This window comes from Catharus ustulatus, chromosome 2 (assembly GCF_009819885.2).
Source record: "Catharus ustulatus isolate bCatUst1 chromosome 2, bCatUst1.pri.v2, whole genome shotgun sequence".
In the NCBI taxonomy this organism is placed as follows: Eukaryota; Metazoa; Chordata; class Aves; order Passeriformes; family Turdidae; genus Catharus; species Catharus ustulatus.
In genome coordinates, this window is record NC_046222.1 from 72,560,636 (window position 1) to 72,573,948 (window position 13,313).

The following is a 13,313-nucleotide window of genomic DNA, read 5'->3' on the forward strand; positions in this document are numbered from 1 at the left end:
ACACTACCACAGCTTGATTTCTTCTTTAACTCAAAACATAACTACAAACTGTAGTCTGTAAACTTGTTTCATGTGCCTGGAGAACTATAATCTTGCTTGGAATGCACAAAGTTAGACTTTGATCACAGTAACAGTCGTTAACATTGGCAAGAGCTAAGTAGAATCAATGCACTCTGTTCCCAACTGCTATAAAACTTCCAAAGATCTCTGATTCCCTGGGGCATTACAATTTATTGTTAGAGAAGAAACATAAAGAGCTTCCCTTTTGCTCCTGCCAAGAGCATATGGTGGGATTTTTTTCTTAAATCACCCATTTTCCTTGATGTTTCTTCTAATAATCCATAGTCTTCTAAAGAAACAGTTGCATCTTGAGAGAATATAAAATCAATTTTGTAATTGTTTCATAATGATTTTTAACTTAGCACTAGAGAACAAGCATATAATCTCTCTGGTAAAGATGGTGAAGTTGCCTAAAAATCTTAGCTATGACTTTTTTTCTTTTACAGTCTACAAAGTAAAAGTGTAAAAAAAGAGCTTACTAGAATCATGTGAAATGTTTTAGAAATTGTGCTTGGTTAGTCTGTAACTCATTGCATTACCATGTTATCTAACATGTTAGTGTCTGAGACATGCATTAATCTGATTTCTATACTGAGCAAACAGCTAATAAGGTATTAATACAGTAGAACTGTTGTTCTGGATCTTATGCTTAACCATAAAATCTGCATGAAAGAATTCTGATTCCTAGGATGAAACATAACTATAGAGGATATTCGCACCCATAAAGCCACCCATGGATTTAAATAACAAGTTTATAAGAAATAAATAACACAAGTAAAAATAGATTTCTATTTTTTTGCATCCAACATCTCTAGCAATCAACTGCCATGAGGTCTTTTTTGTTTTCTTTTTTTGTTTGTTTTTTTGGTTTTTTTGCATCTCTCCAATCCATAATGCTTCCTGTGCTGGTTTTGCACTATTTGTAAGAGACAGCAAGCAGCAGGGTGTAGCCATGTGGGACAGGTGATGTCGGAGTTCACAGTCAGCCTCTTGCCCTTAGGTAGAAGAGAAAATTATTTGGCTCTCTTTTTTTTTTTCTTTTTTTTTCTTTTTTTTTTTTCTTTATCAAACCACTAATTTGGAAGGAGAAAATTAAAAGAATTTACAGTTCTTAAGATTTGCAACATTTTTCAAATATGGCTGAAGCTAGATAGTGGACTAAAACTACTCAGAGAATTGATGTTGCATCAACTGACTTTGCTCAAGGAAGCACTCCAAAAATGCATATTTGGTGTGCAACAATGCTTTCAATTTATTTCAGAAATAAAATCTTGTGAAGGAAAAACTATTTGAAAAAAACAACCTAGGTAATTTAGCTTTTGCAGAGCTCCCTAACCTTTGAAATTTTTTTTTTTTGTGATTCCACTTTTTTTTGATCACAGAAGTCACCATTGTGATAATCTAGCTTGACTTTTGCCTAACATAGACCATAGAACTTAATTATAAGTCTTCAGGGAGGAGATAAATTGCCACTGATTCTGGAAAGATTTTTTTTTGGGGTGCTCTGATGTCACCATTTTTCTTGTCTTTACCTGTATATCTAGCAAAGTAATACTCTTAGGATATTGCTAATTTTTAATCATGGGTTAAACTTACATGGAGAATACTGTAGATTTTGTTTTTTTAGCAACTGCAGAAGCACTGACTAAACTGTCTGGTGCAGATGTTGATATGCTAGTAAATGTAAACCAGTTCGGTCTGTAATCTCAGTCTCAGTACATATTGATGTTGATAATTGTAATGTTGGCAAAACAAGTAGATCTGTGAGGACTGGAGTTTATGAATCTTAGCTTCCAAAGAATTTGCATGTTGGTCAGGCTTTTGTTGCATGTGAGGAATATCTAGTTAGGAACAAACTTTTCCTGCAGTGGAAATAGACACAATGTCTCTGGTTCATGGGAATTGTGGTGTATTGTTAGAGATGAGCTTGTGAAGTATCCTCTGCCTCTGTGGAATTCTTCCTTTGTCAAACTCCTGTCCTGTGTCTGGCTGCTTATCTTTTTATGAAAACTTGAAGGAACTTAATGTGTCTCAAGATTTTACCACCACCACCAACACAGGCTTGAAATGCTGTTGAGAAATTGAAAACCCTTGTGAAGGAAGGAGGTGGAATTTTTTCAGACAGCGTGACACGTAGATTCAATTTGCGTGTAAAAAATCCAGTAATGATAATGACTAAGGAAGAAGAACACAGTTTTAATTGTAATACAGACATATTAAAATATTGTGTTTAATTCAATAATGAGCAATTATTTAAGAAAAACAGAACTTCAAAAGGTGGTGGGGAAAAGTGATTGATAGATACTAAGTACACCCTCTCTGAGAATAATCTTAAGGCTCTAATAACCTTTATATTGCCCAGTTGGCTGGAAAACTTGTACATTTTATTGATGCTTCAACCTTCTCCCATCTCTGCTCCAGGGATTACTGTATGGGAACTATATTGAACAGCATGTTGGGGCGAGTCCCTGCACACTTATGGAACAATGCAACTGAACAGATGCAGAACATGTGCCAGGGCCTCTGATCCCAGGCTTGTGCCTATGAAACAATGACCAGGAGTGAAAGTATGCTATCTCCTTCTGTTTCCCGAGCTTCCAGACATGTTGTTATGCAGTTAAAGCTCGTTTTCTCTCTGTCCCAGTGCACCTGGCATTTCATTCTACCCAGTGACATAACCTCAAAACGGAGGAAAGAAGAAAAACCCCTGTCCCAGCACAGGTTGTGAGCTGATAGGCAGGGAAGCTTCCAAAGAGGAAGGTAGCATGGGCATGAACTTTCCACTGTGAGGATGCTCTGAACCTGAGTTTCCAGATGGATGAATTTTTGTAGCCACTAGCAAGTTAATCAATGATATGTATTTCTTTTTGGAAATGGTCATGCAATACCAGATGCTGCTTTTTCCTGTCAGGTCTTCAGTGCATTACACGTGGACTGGAATAATTTGCTGGATTGGGTTTCACAAACAAGATAAGCAAAGAGATCCTTGTTTCTAGAACTTGACAGGTTTGGTCATGAACCAAGCCACAGGCTCCTCAGCACTATCAAACTTAGGCAATTTTAGGTATGTGTGAAAGCCCAACTCTTGGTGCCTGACAAACTTTGTATGCAATTCCATTTAGATCTTCTAACATCTATATATAGGAGTGAGTTTTGGATTGGGGCAGATGGTAATTGCCTGAATATTTTCTGGACCTACTCCATAAAGCTTTTAACTTCTTTATAATGTATTTTCTTGTATTTTGGACAATAAACTTGATGTGCTTACTGGTTTATATGACAATAACATTCAATTCTATTTCAGGGCTTTTGTTTTATCACTTCAGATATTTGACCTGTTATAATTTTCAGCACAGGAATATGCTCCTGTGACCTTTTCTTCTTGTGAAGTTAGACTAATTCTCTTTTTTATGCAGTTTCTAGCTGTTAATAAATTTTGTTTGAATAGAGTGTCTCAAGTTAGGATTTGTGTTCCATATTTTAAATTAAATGTGAAATGTATGACTGTATTCTTTATTTGGAAATATGTATTTGACATTCATTTCATAGCAATATTGACATGTAATTCTAATTTAATTTTTTAAATATTCATTTGAAAACAACTTCAGTTCACATAGCTTAATTTGTGTCTATTATTAAAATAATGCCTAGAATTTTCTTGTTATTACAGCCTTGTTAATTAGCCATAATCCAGTATTAAGTTTGCTTTTCCAGAATTCCTGGAATAAGGTACTGTCTGCTGAAATTCCACTCTTACAGATGCAAAATTATATTTTCAATGGAGAGGAAGTCTCTCATTCTGTTAATTGAGACTTCCCCCTCACTAGGGGAGCTACTAGTACAGGAAATAAAGGATAAAAAGATTCAATGAATGGAAGTAAAAATCAGGACAAATACTAACTAGAAATACCAAAATATTAGTTGCCCTAAATGGTGTTCTATGGTGTAAATTCAGTTTTGAAAAACTAAAGTAATTGTTGGTCTCATTACATTCAGGCAAGAGATGTTTTAATATTTTCTCATTATTTTAGTGATATTGGCCAGAAAAAAAATAAGTGCAATAAGGAAGAATGGTAGAAATATAGATTTGTGGTAAAAATGGTAACAAAACTAAAAAAAGCTCTCTAAAAAAAATCTTTCAATATTGTGATCATCCCTATACTGTTAAATTCTTAAATTTGGTATTGTTCAAAATCTTATAAATGGTTTCACAGTAATTATATAGGAGTCCTAAAAAAATAGGAATTTTTTCAGAGCGAAAGTATACAGCTTAACAGGTTCCAGTCAATGTAATGCATGAGAGTATCATACTCTCAGCAAGGTTTTTGCTTTATTTTTTTTAAACTGTTTCTCACTAAAAAGATACTATAATTCAGATTCTTGGAAGTCTTATCAATCCTATGTTATGGTGGCAACATCTTACAAAATTGTAAAATATACAAGTGTTTTGCCTTTTATCATGAACTATCTAGTCAGCAAAGCTCTTTAATTTCTGCCTGACAGCAGGTTCTAATCTTATAGGTTCCTCTCTCCATTGGGAGGTCTATGGACTATGAGGAATTCTAGAAGCAGTCTTTTATCGCCATCTTTTAAAATTTTCTTGAGCTGACAACAGATAATATTTTAAGCTATCTGATACATGATCTAAATGTAAAACATCTCATTTTAGATCAGGTCTTCAAGTGAAGAATATGAAAATACCCCAGTCAGTAGTACAGATAAACTGCAATAGCTGTTAAGCTCTTGTAAGCCATTCTGTTTTGCAGAAGTATTGTCATTACTTAATTCCTTTTATTAATGTAGTTCCATTTTTGTCTTGGAGATTTTCTAGTTCTGTCCTCTTTTATGAGGAGCTGCTGAGATGTAGAGGGTGGATCAGAATGCCTGAAGTTAGAGGAAAAAAAACAAAACTGTGACAAACCTGTGGAAAGCCGTGTTCTCTGGACAAGTTATCAGACTTGTAACATTCCATGGTTGTCTTTGAGCTCTACAGTTTCTACTGTACTTGATGCTTGCTCTTCATTAAGAATTCCTAACCCTGTCTTACTTCTTTAAGGTTAGCAATATGGGAGCAGAAAGAGCCAATTCATTGTCCCACTCTTGATAGAAAAAGAAAAAAAGACAACTAAGATTAGTTGCTTCAAAAATAATAAATAATACAAAGATGCTAGATAGTTTTGACTGGCACTACAGTGACTTACTGTGACTAATAAGAGTGAAAATAATTTTTTTTTTAGAGAACCTATCTAATGCTTGCTTTTCACACGTTCTACTGGAGTCATTGCATTGAATACATCATTTGGGACATACCTTAAGGAACTGCAGTTTCTATTCTGCCTGCCCTAACCTGGCAGGTCTCAGGGCAGATAAGTGGGATATCAGTGATGAGTTACTGTGTTAGTTTGTGGGTCTCTGCAGGGAGACCTGTACTATTGAACAGTCTGTCAGTGACTAGATTGCAGCATTCCAGGTACCTGAAGGGAGCCTGCAAGAGAGCCGAGACTGTGCAAGGGCATGTAGTGACAGGGCAAAGGGAATGTCTTCAAACTGAAAGACAGTGGGCTTAGATTAGACATTAGGAAAAAATTCCCTGCTGTGAGGGTAATGGAAAGGGTTGCTGGAGGCAATGGAAAAGGTTGCCCAGAGAAGTTGTGGATGACTTATGCCTGGAAGTGTCCAAAACCACTTTAGGTGGGTGGGCTCTGAGCAACCTGGTGTAATGGAAGTTGTCCTTGCCCATGGTGGGAATTGTAACTAGGTGATCTTTAAGGTGGGCCCTTCCCATCCAAACCATTCCATGAGTCTGTAATTAAAATACACCCCAAAACCTACATCCAGTGGAAAAAGTTCAAGAGATAGTAAAGCACAAGACATCAACACAGGACAATCTGGATTGCCCTTTAGATTAGTTTCAAACAAAGGAGTGTTTTTCTGAAGCCAAATAAAAACTGTGTAATTAGCACAAAAGTTTAACTTCATTTCTTGCCAGAAGATGGGGGGTTCTCTGAAAGGCTTTAGGTAACACTGGGAATTTTTATATATTCCATGATAATAGTGGGTGAAATGCTGAAGACGAGCTCCTGGTTTGGCAATGTGGCCACATGAATAATGTAATCTATTTTTAGTGTTATGTCATCATTGATCAGGACTAAAAAGGTTGCATTTTCATTTATGAATTTTAGTAAACTGTATGAATATGTTACTTATGGTCTCTGTAGCTATAGACAGGATTGATTGAATTTTTTGTTTGTTCTGATTTTTTTCAGTGGTAAAAAAATTGTTAAGCTTGAACGTTTGTTTTTGTTTTATGAATGTGGTCTGATCCAAGCAAAACTTTAACTTGTTTGGTCCTGTGGCCTGTGTGGGACAGAAGATCAAAACTAAATCATCACAATGGTCCTTTCTGGTCTTAATATATTTACTATAACTTTGTCAGTTGAAGATGAGAGTCATTTTTAATACTTCTGTGGTCTTTCTTCTAATAGTAACAATTTGAATGGTTTAACATAGTCCTACTGCTTCCACGGATACTAAAGGGATCCTGAGTGTTAATGGCAGTACTGCCACTGGCCTGCTATTTTAGAAGAATAGGTGAAAAACTTAGGAAGTTGCATACCTCACCACGGTAAGCTTCCCTTTTCCTTTGCTTTCCTTTTATGTTAGACATGGAACAGTAAAGCAACTCTGGGTTCTGTTACCATAGTTACTTGGTTCATCTTAAATCCCAGAGCACAATCGAGCTTTCCCAAATTGCCAAAGAACTCACAGCTTTTGTAGCTCACAGCTTTTGTAGCTGTAGACAAAACTGATTCTTTCTCTGTTTTTAACTATTTCTTTCATTAAATGATGCTTAAATCCCCTCCCTCCTCACTCTGTCTCTTGAATGAGTCAGTTAATTTATGTTCATACTGTGAAGTTCCCTGGGTGTGAATAACCTCTAGCTTATCTGACTATAAACTTCAGATTTGAACAATGTTTATTTGCAGTGTTCTTTCATCTTCTCATTTGAATTCAACACATTCTTGATTATTACGTGTGTGATTTGAGCAGTTAAAGGACAATATATTCAATAGTGGACACTTTTGCAGTTCCTGTTTGCTGCAGTTGCAGGGATGCTATTTCAAGTTTAAGTGAGCTAAGTATGTTCTTTTTTAATGTTTATGTAGTCGTCATCGTCCTCGCTGTCTTCACCACCATGCTCATCGCAGCCTCAGGTTAGCCACAGCAGAACGAAGGCCTCACCATTGTGTCACTCTGCATCCCTCTCCTGGGCCAAACGTAATCATGTAGGTCCTGCAAAGGCTCCCAGTCCGTCAATCCGTCTGCGTCGGTGGCGGCCCTTGATACGCCTTCCATCTGTCGGGCTTCATTCTGTTGTAAGTGTAGTCCATCTTCAGTCTTTTCTTACTCTGACACCACTGGCCTTCTGCCGTGTAGCTTCAGTCTTCAAGGCATCATGTTTTGTTGGGGTCTTTTCTCAACCATTCTTAGGATTTCTTTCTTCCTGGTTTATTTTGCCCCTTCCCACCATATCAGACAGCAAAAGTACATCATTCCATGCTTTGCTGTCCAGGTATTTTTGATTCCATACATATGCCAAATCATTTTCAAATCATAGAGGAAGTTTGCCTTTCATGAACTGGTGCTTTCTTTTACCATAGGTTCCACATCCAGCCTCTTCTTTTCACCTCATCTTCATGATCTTTCATTTGGATCTGCTAAACCAAGGGGCCTCTAATTTTTTGCCACATTATTTCTTCTATGTTTGAGACCTGGTTTTAAGTTGTCATATCCTAAACCTAGTCTCCTTTTCTTTCATTAACTCTCTGTTAATGGTCCCTGTGTATTTCAGTAATGATAAAATGTTTCCTTTAACCCCAAGGGGCTGCTTACTTGCTCACTTGACATCTTGTTTCTTCATCTATTTTGTAGGCAAACTTTGTAGAATGGGAAGATGTTCCGGTAAAAAAAGCTTGTCATCAAATACATGAACTTTTTTCCTTCTTTACTCACAGACCACAAATGTATCTTGAAAATCTGGAAAAAAAATTATATGTACAGAGTAGCCAATATTTCTGAATGGCCTGATGGCCACCAGCAGAAACACTGAACTGAAAGAGTCTTTTAGTACTGTTTCATCCTGCTTTCAAGGAGTGGTCACACTTCTTGTGCATACATGAATAGAAAAATAAATCTTGGTATGTAGAAGTTAACAAAATTGGGGCACTGATTTTGTTTTTATCATTCTTTGATACTGATTACATTTCACCTGTGTTCCTGGAAATTCTTCTTTGAGATACGTGGATTTTTTACAGAGGTGAAATAACTACTCTGTGCTCCAAATAATTTTCTTTTTCATTCAGATGTGTCTTCGCACATGTGCAAATCCTTAATGTTTTGCTGCTATTAAAAATTAGTGTCAAATTCTTCCACTTCTTGATAGCTTTTATATTTTTATTCTGATAAATATCTCAAGATGAGGCCTTTTCCCAGATTCCTTTCTCTTCATGTGAATATTAATTGTTTTTATTAAGTATCTAGCTCTCATGTAAATGAGAACTATGGAACATTCTTGATGTTATCATTTGGATCTAGTTAAATATTTTGGGATCTGAGGAGGCATTAAGTTAAGCACAGACTTAAATTCTTCCCAACTCATGCTTCTTACCCCTCATTTGTTTCACTGACATTGACAAACATCTGACATTTTACTTGGGGATTTTTTTGTTTACCAAACCTTGGAAATTATGTCATATTTCTGTAATTTGGAACTGGGATATTGTTTGAATTTGACTTACCTATGCTTGTTGTTAAGAAAAGACTTATTGAAGGAGACTTGAGCTTGAGTGTGCCTGCCTAGAACAAAAGCATTAGCTGAGCATGAGTTTACTTCAGCAGTAAATAAATGATGACTTATCTAAAGATGGACATTACAGCATAACCTGTTGTCATTATAGCAGAAATTACAACATTTTTGAGGGTTTTATTAACTTCAGAAAATGTATAAAAACAAGTCCTCGTTCACTAGTAGTGAGCATTTGCTTTAAAAATGTTCATAAAATTAGTTTAGCTTTCAATAGAACTCTATTTGGCAAAATAGAAGCTTGTTCCCCTGATGTCCTGTCTTCATCCAACAGATTAAAATTGCAAGGCCTATACGCAAAGATTTATCAGTGAATACTATATAGTCTGATATGTACTGGTATCTAAATGTTGTTCTCATCTTTACACTTTTGTATAACATGCCTTACAAAAAAATCAAGAACACACAGCCTATTTGTAAATTATTTTAATATGCAAGAAACCAGACAGCATTTTTGGCATTAAAGCTGTCTCAGTTGGCTTGGTAAAATTTGAAGGCAGTACTTAATGTCCTCTCAACAAGTAGTATAGTACAGCTCTGATATTCCACTAGGTGTACAAGGAGGCTGAACTGCTCAGCATTGTATGAGGGAAATGTATGAGCATTTTAATATTGCTTTTATTAAGAAATCTATTCTCTTGAATTTGGGGGGATGGGGGGAACAGCCTGTATATTGTGTTTAAAATACAGATGAACTTTCTTGTAGTTCTGAATACATTTCTACTGCTAAAACATTGACAAACAGGAAAAAAAAAGATTATTTCAGAATTTAGAGCAAAAGTTTTGATGCTGAGAGACTTTCTTTAGGCTTCTTCAATAAAAACACTTCTCCTAGTTGAAAACTTTCTTTGACTTCAATGGTGGTTGTCTTTGGCTGGACACCAGATGCCCACCAGGCTGCTCTGTCACTTCCCTCCTTTGCAGGCCAGGGCAGGGAGAAAATAAGAGAAAAAAATTCATATGCCAAGATAAAGGCAGTTCAGTAAAGCAAAAGCTTCACATGAAGGCAGGGGAAAACAAAAGATTTATTCTGTATTTCCCATCAGCAGAGGATGTCCAGACACATCTTGGGAAGCCAGTCTTCAGTATGTGTAGTGGTAGGCCAGGAAGACAAATGTTGCAATAACTAATACCTGCCCCCTTTTCCTCCTCCTTTCTCAGATTTTATTGCTGAGTAGACCTCATATGGTACAGAATATCTCTTTGGTCAGTTTGAGTTGTCTATCCTGCCTTTGTCCCCTCTCAAGATCTTGCCCACCTCCATCCTGCTGCTTGGAGGGGTTGGAGAGAGGGCACCAGCAGTGCCAGTGCTGCTCAGCAGTGGCCAAAGCACTGGGCTGTTATCAGCACCTTTCCAGCTACCAATGCAAAGCTCAGCACTGGGAGGGCTGCTCTGGGGAAATGAACTCTGTCTCAGCCAGACCCAATACATTTTTTTAGAATAGGTCTCCAGATGAGTTAAGAACATATAATACGAGAGCAAAAAAATTGAAAATAGTGTCCTGAAACATTTTGTACAAATCCAATCAATTGCAGTAGATGTGGCAAATTTTTAAGATAAGCTAACAGCATGCTTGTTTAGTAATGTTGAGTTTCCCTCAATCTTTGTCATTTTCTCTTCCAGCTCATCTATTCTTTTAGTGTCTCTGCTTGCCTTAGGTTTCTACCTTTTACATGTTGAACTCACTGAAGTTTATTGGCTCAGAATAGAGATGTCACTGTTTTGTGAGAAAAAGCCAGAAATAGTCGTGCTAAAAACTTGTGACCATCATTCCAATGGTCTTTGTTTTAGTCACAGTACTTTAACAGAGACCCAAATGCTTTTCACAGTCCTTCACAGTATATTTGCCCAAGCACATCCCATACTGCAAAACCAAAGTTAACAATGTCTGATCGACTCAATGGCAATTGCATCACTTTTCCCCTTTTACTTCAGAATTTATTGAATCTCAACCATATCTAGTATTTTTTTTGGATGTGTTTTTCTTTGGCTTCCTATAATTCCTTATGAGTGAATTTGTATAGATAAACCTATGAGGTTTTTCTTCTCTTAAAACTGTAGCTGCTTTTGTCATCATCTTTCAATTGGATGCATTTGATTTTGTTTTATTCCTGAAGGTTCTGCAAAATTGTCTCTTCCCTATCAGTCTTCAGTACTCTTCCATAACTTGATGGACTCCTGATGCCAATTTCTTGACTTAACGCCAAGTAGCGTTTTTTTCCTTCCCAGTCACTACCTGTATTACAAAGCATTCTGCTAAACTGGTTTGTGAGGCTTCTTGCTTTGCTTCTTCCTTTCATAAGCAAGTGTAAGGGAATAATAAAAATACAATGTAGTTGGAAGAAATTGCCTGAAAACTGTAATGTAACACTGAAACTGCTCTTATAATGTGGTCTTTCATAAATAAATTTTAAGCAGGGGGTGCTGAGGCTTGTTCAGTGGATCCATGAGAGCAAGACCATATTTTTACTCCAGTTATAAGTTGGTCCCAGAAATGAAGCTTTTCAGAAAAGAAACCAGTTGCACATAAATTTGACAGTTTTGTGTTGACTTAGCAATATTTGAAGATCAAAGGATTTCAAATGCATGAAAATTGAATACCAACATTTAGATTGGGATAACGGTCTAAGTACTGGGGTTTTTACCTGAAGGAGGGGAGAGGTGGAGGAATTTTGAATCTGATTCATCACATTGGGAAAGATTAATCCATTTACTTGTTTGCTTAAGTTATAAGCAACAGATTTTTATAGTACAAAGTTTTATGTCATTGTGACTATTCAGACTTTATTGTTTCTCTTATGTGCTTATGAGTATGCAAATATTTTTCTGTGAAAAATTATTGAAATCCTAATTTTTCAAGGAATGTAGCAGATCAACTTTACTGCTATCTAGATTAGATGAAAAGAAATCTCAGTGGAGGGAGACTGCCTGCGTTAGAACATATGGTAGAAAACTTAATAATGGCATGGCACTTTCATTCTCTCCAAGGTTGGGGAATTAAACATGAAAAACACAACATTTCTCACGGTTTATGGCAATAGCACAATGAAAGCATGTTATTTAGATTAGTCATGTACAAAAACTCAGCAGGATTCTATAGGAGTCTGTCTCTAAGTAAACTTTATGAAAAGTCAATCATGCTTTTTTTGGTGGCTTCCTTATTCATCTTCTTTCTATATATAGGCTCAGCATTCCAAGCATGCCAGTAGTGTTTGTCTAGAGAAAGGGTGTTTATTAGAATTTGACAAAGAACATAACACCCAAAATGGTCAAAAGGGCAACTATTATCTTGTTTCTAAATGTGGTCAAAATCGACTCCTGAACATCTCAAAATCCTCTGAAATAATGATGTTGTCTCCTACTTCATGTTACTTTGAGCCCAGGTAGAGTATTTTCAGATGTAGGCTTTAAATTGGTAAGTCACTTCCTTCCTATAGTGACACTAACTGGCAGTGGTCTTTCCACTAATCTTGAAATTTCTTAAATCCAGATTTCTTAGTTGATATGTCTAATTGATAACTGAAGAGCTGTTAAGTGATACCTATATGAAGGGAATTAGGTGACGGTGTGGGATTTGACAAGCATGCTCAGCCTTGCCTACCTGTGCACTTTTGTAGCACTACAGTTTAAATGTCTGTAAAAAGTTGGGTGATTAAAAGCAGTAATAACAAGATGTCATTGGATGTTACCTACTGTCATGTGTGGTTTTATGGAAACCCATGGTCCTTTGAAGTTTGTGACTGGGGTAGTCAAGTTCTTAGGGCTGTTTGGTTTTGCCACGTCCTGGCCCTGTTTGGCCTTCTGTGAAACAAAATTTTCAAAGGACATTTCACTTAGACTGCTTGAATTTCTGGTGGAAAGATCCTCTTGCCCCTTTGATAGATGCCTCATCTTCAATGGCCAGAATGCCTTTTCTCCAATCTTTGAAACAGTGATGAAACAGGGTATTTGTGCCTTTCACACTCTCGACTGGTCGTGGAAATTAATCATAATGAGAGTGAGGGAAAGTTGTGTGTTTTTTTGTTTATTTTTCTTTTTTTCTCATTTTTGAGCTTGCTACACAAAATTTCTGTAGGCTGTTGGCAGTTCTTCCACAGTTCTTTCGCCTTCCTGTTGTGCTTTGAAGGACTTGTGGTGACTTCTTGTTCTTCACTCTTGTTCTGGTTGTTTGCCACATACCTTTTAAAATCTTTTCTCATGGCCATCATCAAAAAGGAAAATTTGAACCCACTCTTTAAAAGATGATATGACTTTGAGGTTCTACAACTTATTTTACACTCTAATCTGCTTCTAGCAAGTTTTTACATTTTTGGAGTCTTTTCGAAAATTCATGTAAGCCTAGCAGTAATTAAAAGATGAAAGAAAATTACATAAAATACATTTCCACAC

At 36.5% G+C, this 13,313-nt stretch overlaps 1 protein-coding gene across 2 annotated transcripts in view; it reads left to right on the forward strand.

Moving 5' to 3' along the window:
• The window catches only part of UCHL3 (ubiquitin C-terminal hydrolase L3), a 39,859-nt gene that overhangs the window by 21,373 nt on the left and 5,173 nt on the right, over nucleotides 1-13,313 (forward strand). The window contains exon 7 of one of the 2 annotated variants that reach the window (XM_033051447.2): nucleotides 7,227-7,436. The exons of the other annotated variant lie outside the window; for it this stretch is intronic. Coding sequence (XP_032907338.1) covers nucleotides 7,227-7,436 — 210 coding nt within the window. The remainder of the gene's footprint in view (nucleotides 1-7,226; nucleotides 7,437-13,313) is intronic. 2 annotated transcript variants of the gene reach the window in all.